Source organism: Drosophila eugracilis, unplaced genomic scaffold (genome assembly GCF_018153835.1).
Source record: "Drosophila eugracilis isolate 14026-0451.02 unplaced genomic scaffold, ASM1815383v1 contig_2088, whole genome shotgun sequence".
NCBI classification, from domain to species: Eukaryota; Metazoa; Arthropoda; class Insecta; order Diptera; family Drosophilidae; genus Drosophila; species Drosophila eugracilis.
Window position 1 is genome coordinate 6,529,034 of NW_024572964.1, and position 15,033 is coordinate 6,544,066.

Below are 15,033 nucleotides of genomic sequence, written 5' to 3' on the forward strand. Positions count from 1 at the left end.
ATAGATGTATTTCAAGAGAATTTTGGTTTTAATAACAGTATAAGTTTGCTGTTTTAGTTTTAAGCTTAGAAGATTATTTTCTATAATTGTCAAAAATTTTATTTTACCATAAAAGTAACATAAAATGAAAGTTTCACCTTTCTATTTATAGTTCAAGAACTACTAATCTATAAAATAACATTTTAATTCAAAGAGCACTCAAAAGCAATCTTCACTGTACCCTCTACCGATGAGATGTGAATAGTTTCTTAGCTGTAGCGTTTTTATCTCGATGTTTTGGCCGCCTCACTACAACAAAGTGTTACGCAGTTAAAGGCAGTGGCAGTAGTTTTTTGTTGTTCCTTGAATTTTGCAATCAGCAAAAACAAAAATAAAAACAAAAAAAACTAAATAACAGCCACACAGCAACCACAGTTAAATGGCCAAATAATTAATTGATTTTGTGTTTTTTTGGGAATGGTTTTTTATTCAGCATTTAAGATAAAAGTTTGAGAGGCTTAACCTTAGATCCGAATAAGCGGCGCATTCAAAATTTGTTTTTCGATTTCTAATTTTAATACGAAAAGCGGCTTTGAACTACTGAATTTTTTATGATTTTGCTAATTTTATGTTTTGAGGTGCGAATTTGATGGTTATGAGCGGTTGATGATAGAGATCAACAGAAATGCGGTTTCCTTGGGAAACTTTGCTGATGAAAACAAGAGATATGCCCACAATTATTGATTGCATCAATTAAGAGCGGCAAAAATAAAAAACGTCTTCTTGTTGTTCCCAATTGCGGTCACCAGCGATTCGTATAAAATTTAAATGAATAATATTCGCTTGCTAATGGGAGAAAGAGTGCCAGAGTACTTAATCAACAGCAGCAGCAACTGAGGAGAAAAGTTGTGCAAGCTGGGCACTTGCAACAGCAGCAGCAGCAACAGCGGCAGCAACATCATGCACATGTTGCCTGTGTAGTGGCAACTTGTCAGGCAGAAATTTCTGCAACACGTTTTGCCTGCCAGGCCAAGTTGATTTTAAAATAATGAGTTAATAAACTGCAAGAAGAAAGACCGAAAGAGCGATGGCGAAACAGCGCCAAGGGGAAAGATGATATGCCCCTGCAAAGTGTCAAATAACTCAAAATGTCACAGCAAATGCAAAAAACAAATGGAAAGCCATTTTTCCTCTACAACTGCGGACATGTTTATGTTGTCAGGGAGCAGCCAGCTTGTTTCATTGCACTAAGTTTGTTTCATAAGTAATAAGTTTTTTGCTTTTTCAAAATTATCAATTACAAAATTTAATAAGAAATTGCTGACTTAGATTTTAATCTTAAAAAGAGTATAAAGGGTTCCCTAGGTTTTTTAAATGTGGCTTAAACATGTTGCCTTAATCTTGCTTTTGTACATAGTTCCCTAAAAAATGAAAAAGTAAAAACTCCTTAACACAGTTTACAAAATACGATAGGTTAAAACGACATTTTTATGGGATTGTGAAGACCTATACTTATACTAAGTTTTCCAATTTTTTTTGCTAACCTCCTTCAGCTCATTATTCATGCTCATCGGTACTGCCATGTGGCCAACACACACACACATACACATTGCAATATTGGCCAGCTTGGCCGACACTTTAAGCACCCATTTAGCTGGGCAACCCGCAGAGTGGCTGCTGTTGCCGCCCCTACCAACCTCCACCCATGTGTCTTGACCCCCAGGGTTTCCATTTTTGCATTTCCAACTAATCCGCGCCGGCAGCTCGTCTATAAATCTCACTCGGAGTGCAGGCTAATGAGGCCTGAGGGTGTGTTTTGGCAGCAAATTAACTCATTGCCACTCACAGCTCGCAGTTCTTCATCTTCCTCGCCGATCTCCCTTTCTAAATTGACTGAATGCACCATGAAAAAAAACTGAATTTTACTCATGATTGATTTGGGTTTATATTCGGAAAGGGAACTTTTAATATTACTATTCATCTCTAAGTTTATGTTCTTACCAAAAAGCTGATCAAAAGTGAATGAACACAATGTTAACTTTTAAAAAACAAATTCCTTGACTTATAGTGAAAGGCGGAACAGGCCTGATGTTCCAAAACAACAATATTATTTTTTCAATGTACATCTGACATTGAATACCACCGTCTGCGAATGCAAATGTCCAGCTGTTGGATCTAAAAATATTCAAGATATTTGTTTGGCAGCGCAGACATCGCCTTAATTAGACTTGTTATGACTGGTCAGTTTTGCAATTTGCAATTTGCTATTTGCAATTAAAACTATGCACCCGACTGCTTCGACGGATCGTCTGGCAATGCCAATGGAATTGGAAGCGAATCGCAAGGAGTTTTATGCCCCACACGCGTCGAAATTCGATGTGGCTGGCTTTGGAGGCTGTTTACCAGATCGAATGGGGATCGAATGAGTTATTGAGTTGCCCAATGCTCTATGAAGAGTGGCTCATGAGCCTCATTTAACTGGTTCTGGTGGCTGAAGTAAATCATTTTATCGAATCTAAAGTGTGCAAAGCGAACTTATCAGAGTTGCAATTTTAAACGCTCTTCACATTCCCAGGGGATTTTTTCTAATATATCTTAGAGTTAAAGCTTATCGAAATTGGAGAGTTTTAAATAACTTCATCTTTGATTTGCCCAAAATCTCTAAAAGCTGTGCAATCTTAAATCCGCTTCACATTCCATAGCCTGAATGAAGTCCTTGAAATCTGCCAACAACTGTCAAAATTAAGAATACTTTTGCCCATTCAACTTCTAAGTCCTAACCAGTGAACATCTGAGAAATCCACTCAAACAACAGAACTCCTTCTAATTCAATCGAAAGGCTTCAGCTGAGCCCGGCTCAACTTTAACCTTCAACTTGAAGGCTCTGGCAGTGGCAGTGAACAAAGCCGGTGGAAGAGAAAAGAAGCTAACCCGGCAAACACTTGATACACTTCATGGCCCAGGCCAAAACAACAAATAAAAACACAACAATATATGTTCCCTATGTATTCGACTTGCTTCTGTTGTTGTTGTGGCTGTGGCTGTGGTTGTTGTTGCTATTGTTGCTATTGTTGCTCTTGTTGTCTGCTTGTTAACAAATTTCGAAGTAAAATATTTCTGGGAATTCTTGCAAACCCACAGACACACAGCAGCAACGAACTCAGTACACTGATAAAAAGTTTTACTATACAATTTTTATAAGATTTAAGGATTTTGGAAATATTAGCCATTAAAAGGTATGTTTTTGAATGGATATTTATATCTGATTATCACTGTATTTTTTATTATCTAACTTCTTTATCAAAGTCTACTAATTTCTCTTAGTGTACTAGGAACAGACAAACAAAGCGCATGCGCCGACATCCCCAAAACCTCTGTTACTCCCCCCTGCTTTCCCACACATGTACATACATACATATGTATTTGCGCATGCGCAATGAAAAGAGCGCAGAAAAGTAGAGAAGAAGCTTTTGGGGATTGCGCAAGACAAACATAGGAAGCGAAAGAAGTTGAAAAAGGTTAGGCCAGAGAGCCAGAGATACCCTTTAAAACAAAAAACTACTAAAAAAAGAAACTATTCAGAAACTAACAAAGAAGGAAAATATAATTGATTTTTATATTATTTTTTAACTAGCCAACACAAAGTACAATAGACAGTCTTCTAAAAATGAATTCTTTTTAAAATGATGTGTGAAAACCCAAAAACTTGGACAATTAAAAATGTAAATATTTTGGTACTCAGCGAATACCTTGAAAACCCAAAGAACAAAAAGGAGCCACAGAGGCTCTGGAATTTTTATGGCATTTCACATGGTTCAAGCTCACACTTACACTTCCTCCCCCGAAACGCAAACAGACACAAAAGCACAGATACCAAGGCAAGCGGGTCGTGTGTGTGTGAGTGTGCTTGTGATCATCACAAAAGACTTCCATTGTCTCTTCGGGCGATTTACTGTTTGAAGAGAAAGACGGGACGGGGGTCTGCATTTTCCAGTGCAATCGTCGGCGCGACATGTAAATTAGTGCAAAGTATTTGCATTTTAATGTAAAGACAACAACAGCAACAAACTCAATTTAAACAGAAAATTGCAATTAATGCAATTTGCATTGTAAATTGTTGCTTAAAAAAGGAAACCCTTTCAAAGGCAATGCGACATTAAGGCGACGACGGAACACGGAAAAAGGTAAATGCGATTTGTGAAATTGCAGCCATTCCAATGAAAGAGATGAGATGGCCATAAGATAAGCCTCAGGTGATCAAAGAAAGCCGCTTGGTTTGAGTTTGTACGGAAAAGTTTTAAGTGCAATGGGCAGATTTATACTAATGGAGCATTATTTCAAGTGAAATTACTTTTAAATTGATTAAAAATAAGGATTATAGGATTACTTAGGTAAGTTACACGCAGAAGAAGTAAACATAAACAAGATTTTAAAATATTTTAAAACAAATTTTTTGTTTTATTACCCTCTAAATATGTGAATCATTTAACGGGACTCTTAAATGACATTTTTTTTAATAAAATTTACCTAAAAAACTGCAGCTATTTCCACTGCCAGATCGACGACCGGTTGTTTTATTGGAGCTCCAATTATTTTCAAAATTTCCTTTATCCTTAGCGATGCCTGCTCCACCGATCTGACTGTGGTTGTTGTTGTTGTTAATATTGGTGGTACCTCCGATTATAAAGCTCGTGGTCTGATTGTTGTTGTTGCTCGTATTGTTGTTGGTGCGATTGCCACTCGAAGAGCGGTTGGTTAGTGGGAACATGGCATGTATCTTTTGTGGTTCGTTGGCTGCCTCATGTATGTATCTGTATCTTTACTGGTATATATATATATATCTGATTTTTTATCTGGATGGATGCAGTTCCAGCTGCGAATCCTTTCAAGTCGATTTTGTCCAGCTTCTTTGCCCAAATTCCTCGTTTGTTTCAGCCCTTCTTTTAGCACTTTTGGCAGCACGTACTTTTGTGGATTTTTCCTTTATGCTTTTTCGTTTGATTCGTTTTCGAAATACATCTACAAAGCTTAACAATAAAAACCACACTTGTTTAAATTTATTTGATCAATTTTCTTCACATTTTACGATCAGTGAGTTAGGTAGGTTTTTTTTTGTTGTTTTATCTGATTTTTTGTGCAAAGTTTTTTACTGGGTGTCTAATTGGGAATACAATATTCTAATTTGGATTATAATTTTCATGTTATTTTTAGTTTTTGATCTTAATTTTCTTACAAAACCGGTCTTATTAGCTTTATTTTAATCAATATTAATATTATTTTCTTTAACATTTTTTTGATCTTAACAAAGTTTTCACACATTTGCGAAACTCAAGTAAATCCCACTTACTATGTTCCCAAGAAGGTTGGTCACTAGTTATCTAATCACTTTTTGTCTTAACCTGTGAGTCAACCAGGGGCTCTTGGAATTTCGCCATGTAAACAGTAAAAAACTTTGCACACTTTCTGCAGATTAAACAAAATTCCTAGACTATGACACACACACACACATACACATAGTTTAAACTCAGGTAAATATTTATTACCTTTATTCACACTGTGGTCACATTACGAAAACGTCACATGGAAGCTTTTCGTTTAATTTTGGGGATTTTCGATTATTTTTAAAGAAACTTTTCACGTTTTGTGATTTGAAACCGTATCCAGAATGTCGAATGAGAAAATGCCGGTTGATCGATCGCGAATCGTAATGATTTTCCGTTCACAGGCGTTCCGTTTTCCCGATACGAATGCGGTACGCTTGCGCGAGCTTTGAAGTGCGTTTCGAAACTGAGCGCAGAAAGCCAGAAAAGTGCCTCAGTGCTGGAGAGCAGAGAGTCGAGCGGTAAGTCTCCAAGTCGTTGAGCCAGCTGAGAGAGGAACTCTCCAAACATACCGGTTTACCAGCACTTCTCTGTCGCTCTGCTTCTCTTTCCCACTGATATGCGATCTCGGCACGGCGCTCGCCGCTTATCAGTTCCACTATCACTATCACTCTTTTTTTCAATTTGCGCCAAGGAAATTCATTCACGCTTCGTTGTCGTTGAATTTGTATTTGTTTTGGTATTCTTATACCTCTTAGTTTTGGAGTGAAAGGGTATGCTGTATCGGATGAAATTCTAAGAATTCACCAAAAGTGCATTTCAGTTAGGCCTTATAATCTATAAACTATAGTATAAAACTAGTGGTGAAAAGATCTTAACAAATAAATGCCCCTATTTACAGGATATCTTTCAGTCGATACACTGAAACTATCGGGTAACACTTGTGGATTTTGTATTTGTTTTTTCATGGGTTTTTGACTGATTGAGGTGCTGACTGCAGGAATCGTCGCTTATCGCGGTGTCAGTCCGTAATAGCAAACATAAAAGCCAGGTTAAGGGTCTGTTGTCTCACTTATACCACCGTTGAGGTCCAGACCCTACTTGATTTTCAGCTACCCGATGACGCAAGCGTACGTGCCGCTTGTGGCTCATTAACCCAAGAGATACTTTCCCCACACCATGGGGTTATCTTCCCGATAAGCGAGGCAGTTTTTGTAAGGATGTTTTCCCTCGAATTGGTGTCTGAGATTTGTGGAAATTACTTTCCAATTGAGTCATCATTTACACATATTTTGAGGGTCTAACAAAGGTTAAACAAAAGGAATGGAAGTAGAAAGGCATCCACAAAATAGTTGTCGAAGGTCGGAAAAGTTTTATTTTGCTTTCTCTCTCTATACATATAAAATTAGATAATATTCTGATTTAATTCTAGGTACGAATGTTTCCAGAACCCATTTATTTCCACCTCTATGAGCTCTCCACCTTTCTATAACTTTTATTGCAACGCTTCGAACTTCATTAACAAAATCATTCACTTCATTACCAACAATTCTGTTAGCTTGCCAGCCCATTAGCAATCACAATGCGGTTGCCCAAGCCACAAACATTTCGATAAGCGAAAGCCGGACACAGTTTCAATTACATTAGAATTAATCTACTCATTGGCAGAAAGGGAAATGTTGTTACCGCTGGCAGTTGACAACAGTAATAGTTTGTAATCGCCCAAATGTTCCAATGTTGGATCCGATCCCCGAAGGCCCTGAGTCGATTTCATATTGAGCCTACCCTGAAATGAGCTAATACCTTTGACACAATCTTGATTAATGGGTCACGATAAGGTCGAGAGCGGGACGAGGCAGAAGTTGAGCTACTTTGTTAAAGTTGTTCTTTAATATGTACGAGGAAATCTGTGCTAGACCAGAATCTAGAAATGACGTTTAATTGCAAACGTTTATTAGATAAGAAAGCCATAAATATTGTAAGTGATAAGATAAGATTGAAAAAATGAATTTTAATTTAGAACAGCGATTATCTATATTTTATATAGAATCTGTTTTCCCAATTTCATAGCTAACTTTTAAGCTCTTCAGCCTAACTATTTGTGGCACTTTCATTATCGCTATCTAAGTAACTAACTACAGGGATCAACTCATAAATATTGAAAGAGCAATTGCGAATTCAAATTCAAGTGCAACGTCGATTGTGGGAATCGTCGAGTCGCGTTTATCGAACACACAAAATGCATTCGCCTTCGCCGGTGCGTGCGGTGCAATTTTATGGGTCTCCTATCTGAATCTGCGACTGGGTCGCAGTCTCGAGATCCATTCCAATAAATAGTTGGACGTCCGAGGAGTCCATGCTGGGCCCACAGGCAACAAAGTTGCATTTGCAACTGCGTTCGGGATGGAGTTTCAGTTGGAGTCTGCACCGCGAATCCCTCAGATGTCGATACAGTTAAGCTTCTCTAAGAAGAAATTTCTTTTCTCAAAATGTAATTTTAAATTTAAGAAAGATTTATGTTTGGATGTCATTCTTATTAAGCTTTGTTAGAATTTAATATCATTTAATTCAAAAATAGAAACCTTATAAGTTTCCATTAACTGATACTTCAATTTTGAAGAGTTATTGAATAACTACTGTAGTTCCCAGCCGGTTTCGAGTCTGTTGTCCATTCATGGCAACTACCGTTTGGGTCTTTTGTTTGACTTTGTATTGCGGCCGTCAGTCCGCGTCTATTTGTAGATACAAGCCACCAACAACTGCAGCAACCTCTATCCTCCAACCTCCAGTCTCCATCCTCGAAACCCCCTTTCTTCGTCTTTGTGGATCTTTCTCTTGGCCGTGTGTATGCTTAGGCTCTTCGGTAGAAGAGGCTCATAGATATACCTGTTCGTAGACTTGCTCTTTGCTTGGCTTTGGCCACCGAGCTCGTTCTCGGCGCAATCTCAAGTGTTTTTTAAAAGTTTTCCAGCGATAAGCCATGTAACTTTATGGCCCATCCAGTCGCATATCGGATGCCTCGGCTGCAGCGGCTTCATCATCATCATCATCACAATCCATCCTAGTTCCCCATGGTCGTGTGGTGTGCTTCGCTTTGGTGTGATCATGATGTATATGATTCATGACTTTTCACTTTTCCTCACTAACACACGCATACGCACGACAAAGCAAAAGTCGCAAAATTACAGCACAATGGAGTGAAAATGGAAATCTATGAAAATTATTTGGGTTTTTCTTAAACATTAAGGAGTGGAGTTCTTAATTTTTCAAATAATTATCACGAGTCTTGATGTCCTAAGATATTTTTTATACTTTTGTAAACTTTAAACTCATTAACTTTTAGTATTAAATACCTTTGATTAAGTCTAATGTCTATAATTTTTAGTAATTTAAATATTTTATGTTTATTTATCATGTTAATTACCTAGGAAATACGGGAAACTAGACATGCCTTGTTAGATGTCGTCGTTTTCTTTTCAAATGCATCTCAACCAGACGGTGATGATTTCATCCTAAGAAATGCTTAACAACATTTTAATGACACCAGTTAGCAAAACCACCCACTATGCATATATTGACGGGGCTGACACTTAACCCTTTAGCATAAATTCTCATCAGCTTTGTGCCATTGGAGTGGCACGTAAATTACTGTGACATTGCACTTTGCAACATCATTTGGCAATTTGTTGCACACTTTTGTTGCTCTTGCTACGCGGTTCGCTGTCCCAGTTTATTGATTAGTTATACCCGTTACTTGCAGAGGAAAAAGGGTATATTGTGTTCGTTGATAAGAATGTAACAGGTAAGAAAAAAGCGTTTTAAAGTAAATATTCTTGATTAGTTGGGAGAAGGACGTTGCAAGGTCTCTCTTGCTTATTTTAAGTAAAAGTTGGATTAACAGAGTAATAGGTATCAGATAGTTGCTGCTCTTCCTTGCTTTAAATTAAAATAGAAGTCAACGGCGCGAGCATAAATCTTGGCCAATTTTCTTATTAAAAACTGTCAATGTCAGCGAGTTTTCACCCCGAGAACCTACTCCACGGCCGACTTGGTCGTATGCTAACTAAATTGGGAGATGGATATGCGCGGTGGATATATCCATTTGGATGATTTATGACCTGGGCTGGCTTGTTAAACATCTGTGTGAAATGGGCAATGTCTGGCCACTTGTTTGGCTTTCACTGGCTTTGTTTACTTTATTGCCAATCGAATTGTATACACTAAAAAAAAACAAATTGTATTCAAAAAGGAGTAACAATTTGTAGGAAGATATTCTTATTCAACTTGAAACTAATCCCCTTTTTATACGAAATGTCTTAGAACGCTTTCCCATAACCTTAAACAACTTTTTCCCTCAGTGTATAGAAATTTCCCCACGGCCAATGGAAGTTTGTTTAGTTTTTTCGGCCGAGGATACGGCTGATGATGTAGCAGTTAAGGAGATTGGGGATTTTAGGGGACTTGGGTAGTGAGCTGGGAAGTGGAAGTGCTGGGGGTCAGCCGCCGCCTCGCGGGCTGCCTTTCTAATGGCGAGCACAGCGAAATGGGTCCGCTGCGAATGGGTCATTAAAACGGCCTGCGCCTGTTTGCATGTCCGGTAATGAAGGATTGTAAATGAGTTTAATACCCTGGATCCATTGATGGATTGACTTTCCAGAAAGAAGAAATCAGCAGAGAAATCGCCAAAGTGATCAATATAAATGCCGACTTTTTGTTTACAATTTGCAGTTAATGAAGTAGTTTCTGGTTTTATAGGCCCCACCTCAAATTAAGGTCAAAACTAAAATTTAATGATCTCGGATTATTTTCCCATGTAATGATGATTGGTAAGATCTTGCTATTAAATGGGGACTCTTAGTACTTACCACTTTCGGCGGCACTCAAACATTTAGCGGCCATTTCCTCATTGAGCTCCTCGGCGGGATTCCCATCGCCGGAGTCCAAAACACAGCTAACACTGGCCGATCCCCAGTCAAGAGCACTCACGCCATCGCTGGACATCATGGAAATATCCATGGGAGGCACTGAAGTTCCCCGCAGGGTGCTAGTTCCACTAATTCCACCGCTACCCAGATCACCACCACCCAACGAGGAGTACTTAAGATCCAGTGAGGAGTTCATGGATCCTCCATACAATGAACTGGTGAGAGAGGCGCAAGTGGAATCGAAACTCCGATTGCTGGCTCGTCGCTTTTCCGGTGTGGCATAAACGGGCTCCGTCTCCTTTCTGGGCGTCACACACTCGGAATAACCCGGCGTAGCAGTCGAGGACACCTCACTCGTCAAGGAACCATTCAGAGTTCCATAAACCGAGGTCATCATGATGTCGTTGCGATTGAAACTTGGCTGCCAGAAGTCCTCCTCCACATTGCCAGAGTCCACCAGATCCGAGGACTCCTCATCTTCATCCGGCTCCTGCAATTGCTCCTCGGCCACTAGTTCATCGAGATAATCAGCCTCCAAAAGTCGCGATTCATCAATCATGGCGATGGTATCATCCAAATTCTCCAGGCCCTCCTCTTCACTTCCCGACTCGTCCTGCTCTTCGTTGGCATTCAACTTCTGAAAGGTCTCATCCGCCTGCTGCATCATATCGTAGGCATGTGGAATAGATGAACCGTGCAGCGAGTCCGAGTCATTCTCTTCGATGCAGGACAGATGACGGGTGCGAAAGCCATAGACAATGCCATTGGCCATCACCTTGGGCGGTGGGTTTATCGGCAGCGGGGGCGTTGGCAGCTCTAACTGTTCGCCCTCCATTGGGAGTGGCAGCTGCTGCAGCATGGGCATGCTGTAAAATATGAACAATTTTTTAGAAATATTAGAAAAAATAAGAATAATTAATGCATACATTAATTTATAAGCGAAAAAGTTGTAATTAAATTTAAGTTTTTTGTAATATTAAAGAAAAACCTCAAAAAAGTTTAGTATTAGCCAACTATGTAGATATCAAGATCTGCCTTTGACCTCCCCCTCTTCCCAAATACCATTACAGTAGCTTCTCCAAACATCACTGTACCTAACTAATGCCCCACATTAAACATAATTTGACATATGTAATTTTCCCGCTGTCTTGACTTTAACGATCCTCCATAAAGGCGCACTCGGATATATGGATTCCAGCGGAAATGAGTTTAGATCAGCTCAGTTCGGTGGAAGATAATAACACGGAGAAAAACTTGACTATGTTTTTAGCTTAAGATTCCGTTTCTATATAATCTTATATAAGAATAATATAGAACACAGATTGTGGACAAAAGGTAAGATGAAATCACAGAAATATAGTCAATAATTTTGAAATAAACATGAAATGCTTGAAAAAAATCATAATTTATTGTACTAAAAACCCAAATTTTTGTATCAGTTTTCTGTTTCAAATTTCTTCCTGTGTAGATGCATCTTGAGGTGCTAGCTTGTGCTCGAAAGCGATAAGCCCGGACAACTTTAATGCCACTTAATGCCCGGCTAACAGTAGGACGTGAAATTGTCCCAACATCAATCTCCAGTACCAGCGGTTCCCACATGTGAGGTGGTAGGGCTGTATGGAGTACACAGTTCTGAAGACGGAAGTGTCCCCCAAACGATAGACAACAACAACAACAACGACTTCCCCTCGGTTTTATGGCCACATGCGCATCTCGCTCACATTTGGTGCGCGTGCGTATCTTTGTCTATCTTTTTGTGTTCCAAGTGTGAGGTTGAGGGTGCCCCCTGCAGCGATTCTGCTGATGTCTTCAGCTGCTTCTTCTTCGGAGCAAGGAACTCCAAGTACAGTGGAAATTACATAACATGAATTTGCTTGAATTATGCAAGGATTTCAATAGAGTTACTGTCCTTATAGATTAGTATAAGTTTATGAACTGTAAAACCTTTTTTTTTTTAGATTGTATTTAAGGACATGAAAAATCTACATTTATTTCCAAGTTTTAAGTATTTCTTAGTATAGCTTGACTGTACTTCTTCTGCAATGTCGGCGGCCTCTTGACATATCCATTCCCCACCCCTGCTCCTCCTGATTCTCCCCTCGAGTAGGTGTTGCAATAGTTATTGTTGCTGCTGCTGCTGCTGTTGCTGTCCCCCCTTTCCATTCCATTATTTCCAATTCGCTGGGGAAAAACTAACGTTTGGCTTGTGCCACTGCCACTGGAAGTTGACTTTGCCAGTGCAAAGTTTTAAATAAACATTGCCATCGGTTTGTTTGAGGGTAAATTTGTCTTTAGCGGGCACAGAACTTAACTTTTAGTTTGCTGAGGTTTGGCGAATATTTGATTTTCCTTTTAATGTTACACTAATAGTTCGAGGTTTAATTTTATAAGTATTAATAGAGTTATTTGATTATAAATATTTTTTCTCAAATATATTTAATCTAAATTTTTGATTGAACATAAACTTTTGTATTACATTTATAGGTTCTTAAACCTTTTAAGCCCCAAAAGCTTTTCTTTTCATTGCTTTTAAATAACATTCCTTATTTTGAGTCTCAAAAAAAAATCTCTTAGTTATAGTTTTCACTAAATTAGTAATATTTAATCATTAAATATATAATAAAATAATAATATTTATCCAAAAACTTCCCCTCTGATATCTTTTCGCAGTGTAGATTTTCCACAAAACTAATGCAACAAACAAATTACTTGAGGCGACGAAAAACTACACACATCCCAAAGCGGTACGAAAATAGATCGGGCAAACGATCGTCGGAGGAAAACTAAGCGGCGCGACGTGGTTGCATTTGTTGTTGTTGTTTGTCGTGCGCCAAGGGGCGTGGAATAGGGGGTATTCAGGATCCCCAGCAAACTGCATTAAACTACTTTCCGTGCAGTTTATTGCTTCGTCTGCTTGCGTTTCTACTTTTAGCTATTTCATTTCTTAGCCCTTGTGTGTGTATGAGTGCGGAGTATCTGTGAGAATCTTGAACTTGTGTGTGCTTCTTTCACTCTTTTTTTATTCCTGTTTTATTCTTTTGTGTTGTTTACATTTCGACAGCCTCTTTTTTGTTGTTGTGTTAATACTCTCATTCTGTAGCCAATGGGCGCCCCATCGAACATGCGACATTTTTCAGTTGGTTCCCAATTTAAATTCAGCTGCCTTTGTTTCGGCTCGCCGCTCGCTCCAGACGCATTTCCACATTTTCACTTAAATGCTCTGGGATGTGGTCACCGAACGATGCTCCCTTTTTAGGACCCGATCCGCATTCGGTGAGATATAGCACATTCCAAACAGCCAACTTAGCCGACATCGAATTACTTTGGCATTACTCATTTCAGACGATTATATTGAGTTTGAATAGTGGATGAAAGTTAGGGGTAGGACATGCTTACTTCTTTTTAGAACTTAGAAAGTTATGGCTTGAAAGTTATGGATTGTTAGTGGTTAACTTGGTTAAATATGTTTCCGGTATATCGAAATGTTGTTAAGTTACTTAACCATTTTTATATTAAAAATGCGATTTCCTATAGTTGTTAACCATTTTTATAGATTTTTAATTATGAATTAACCCGAATAACCTTAAAAGTATGCTATATAATTTATATAAAAATATTTTAAACTTTCAAGACAAACCTTTTCTGGATGTAGGAACTTCTCTGTTTATAAAAAATGTATAAATTCTAATTGGAACAAACTGGAAATTAAACTATTCACAAATCCAAATTTATCTATTGGATTTTGATTAATATTTAGTTTAGGAACTTTTCGCAATCACTGTTCAAGGTTTTACAAAATATAATGCCAATTTCCGAATGATTATGTATTAACATTCACATCCACTTTCACTTTCTCACTGATAATCCAATGTGGCAATTAATCCGATTGGCGCTGCCGTATCCGTATCTTTTGTCCGCCGTAACCGAAACCGTATCCGTACCGAACGCGCGCTGGAATGCAATTGAGACGAGCGGATCGCCGAACTGGCGGCAACTGCATCCGATGGACGTTGGAATGGAATATCAGAAGTGAGGCAGCGCAGCCGCAACAGCCCTCGGCAACAGGAGGATATATATATATGCATAGATACTCAGATACATCCGTGCATTCGGATGCACTACGTGTATCTGCCCCCGATGCTAACTAGACGGAGAGTCAAAGATGCGGCTAAAAATAGTAGCGGGCAGAACGTGCAGTCAGCGCCGGTCCATCACTTTTGTTAGATTCCGTTTCCAGAACTAAGTTGTCCAGTCAGATATTTTATAGCCAAATCTAGAGGAGTAAAACGTTTTTTTTTAGGTTTTTTTTTGACAAATTCTTTTTTTTATATAATGGAAAGTAGATTAGTTAAAATTTAATTTTATTTAAATAAAATTAAATATTTAATCTAATTTAGCTAATATATTGGGCATCTCTAGTACAAAAAGCAGACGCAGCGTCTGTTTTCGCTGCACCCCGCGAAGCTGACTCGGTTTCTAATGGGATGTGCCCTAAGGGAAAGTTGTCGGTGGAAGGGGAGTCAAGGGGATTGGGATGGCAGTCGCCCAAAGTTTGCCAGCGGAACCAGAGTGTCGCTTGCTTGGTTGCCATTTAATTGCACTGCGATCTTGGCTGTCGGACTTTAGTCAATGTCTAGGCGATAGAATTCGTTTGCCTCGAAAGTATCTTTTAAAATATAATATATATATTCTAGATCTAACAACTTTACGAAATACACATCCTTTTATTCGATGTCATAGATTCCTTATAGATTTATGATAAACTTCAACTTGAAGTAGTCAAAGATAGCAAACTTACCTAGTTGGAT

The 15,033-nt window shown here is 38.6% G+C and overlaps 1 protein-coding gene across 11 annotated transcripts in view; it reads right to left on the reverse strand.

Annotated features, from left to right (window-relative positions):
- LOC108107800 (protein TANC2) overlaps positions 1-14,193 on the reverse strand; it is a 56,421-nt gene extending 42,228 nt beyond the window's left edge. For 4 of the 11 annotated variants that reach the window (XM_017215526.1, XM_017215524.1, XM_017215525.1 and 1 more), the window contains exons 1-2: positions 5,523-5,759; positions 4,507-5,006 (exon numbers count right to left, since the gene is read on the reverse strand). In XM_017215526.1, coding sequence (XP_017071015.1) covers positions 4,507-4,747 — 241 coding nt within the window. In that variant the 5' untranslated portion in view covers positions 4,748-5,006; positions 5,523-5,759. Of the gene's footprint in view, positions 1-4,506; positions 5,104-5,326; positions 5,451-5,490; positions 5,760-10,165; positions 11,092-13,862 lie in introns of those variants that run through there. The other 7 variants (XM_017215517.1, XM_017215515.1, XM_017215519.1 and 4 more) reach the window with 6 other exon arrangements.
- Between the last annotated feature and the right edge of the window lie 840 nt (positions 14,194-15,033).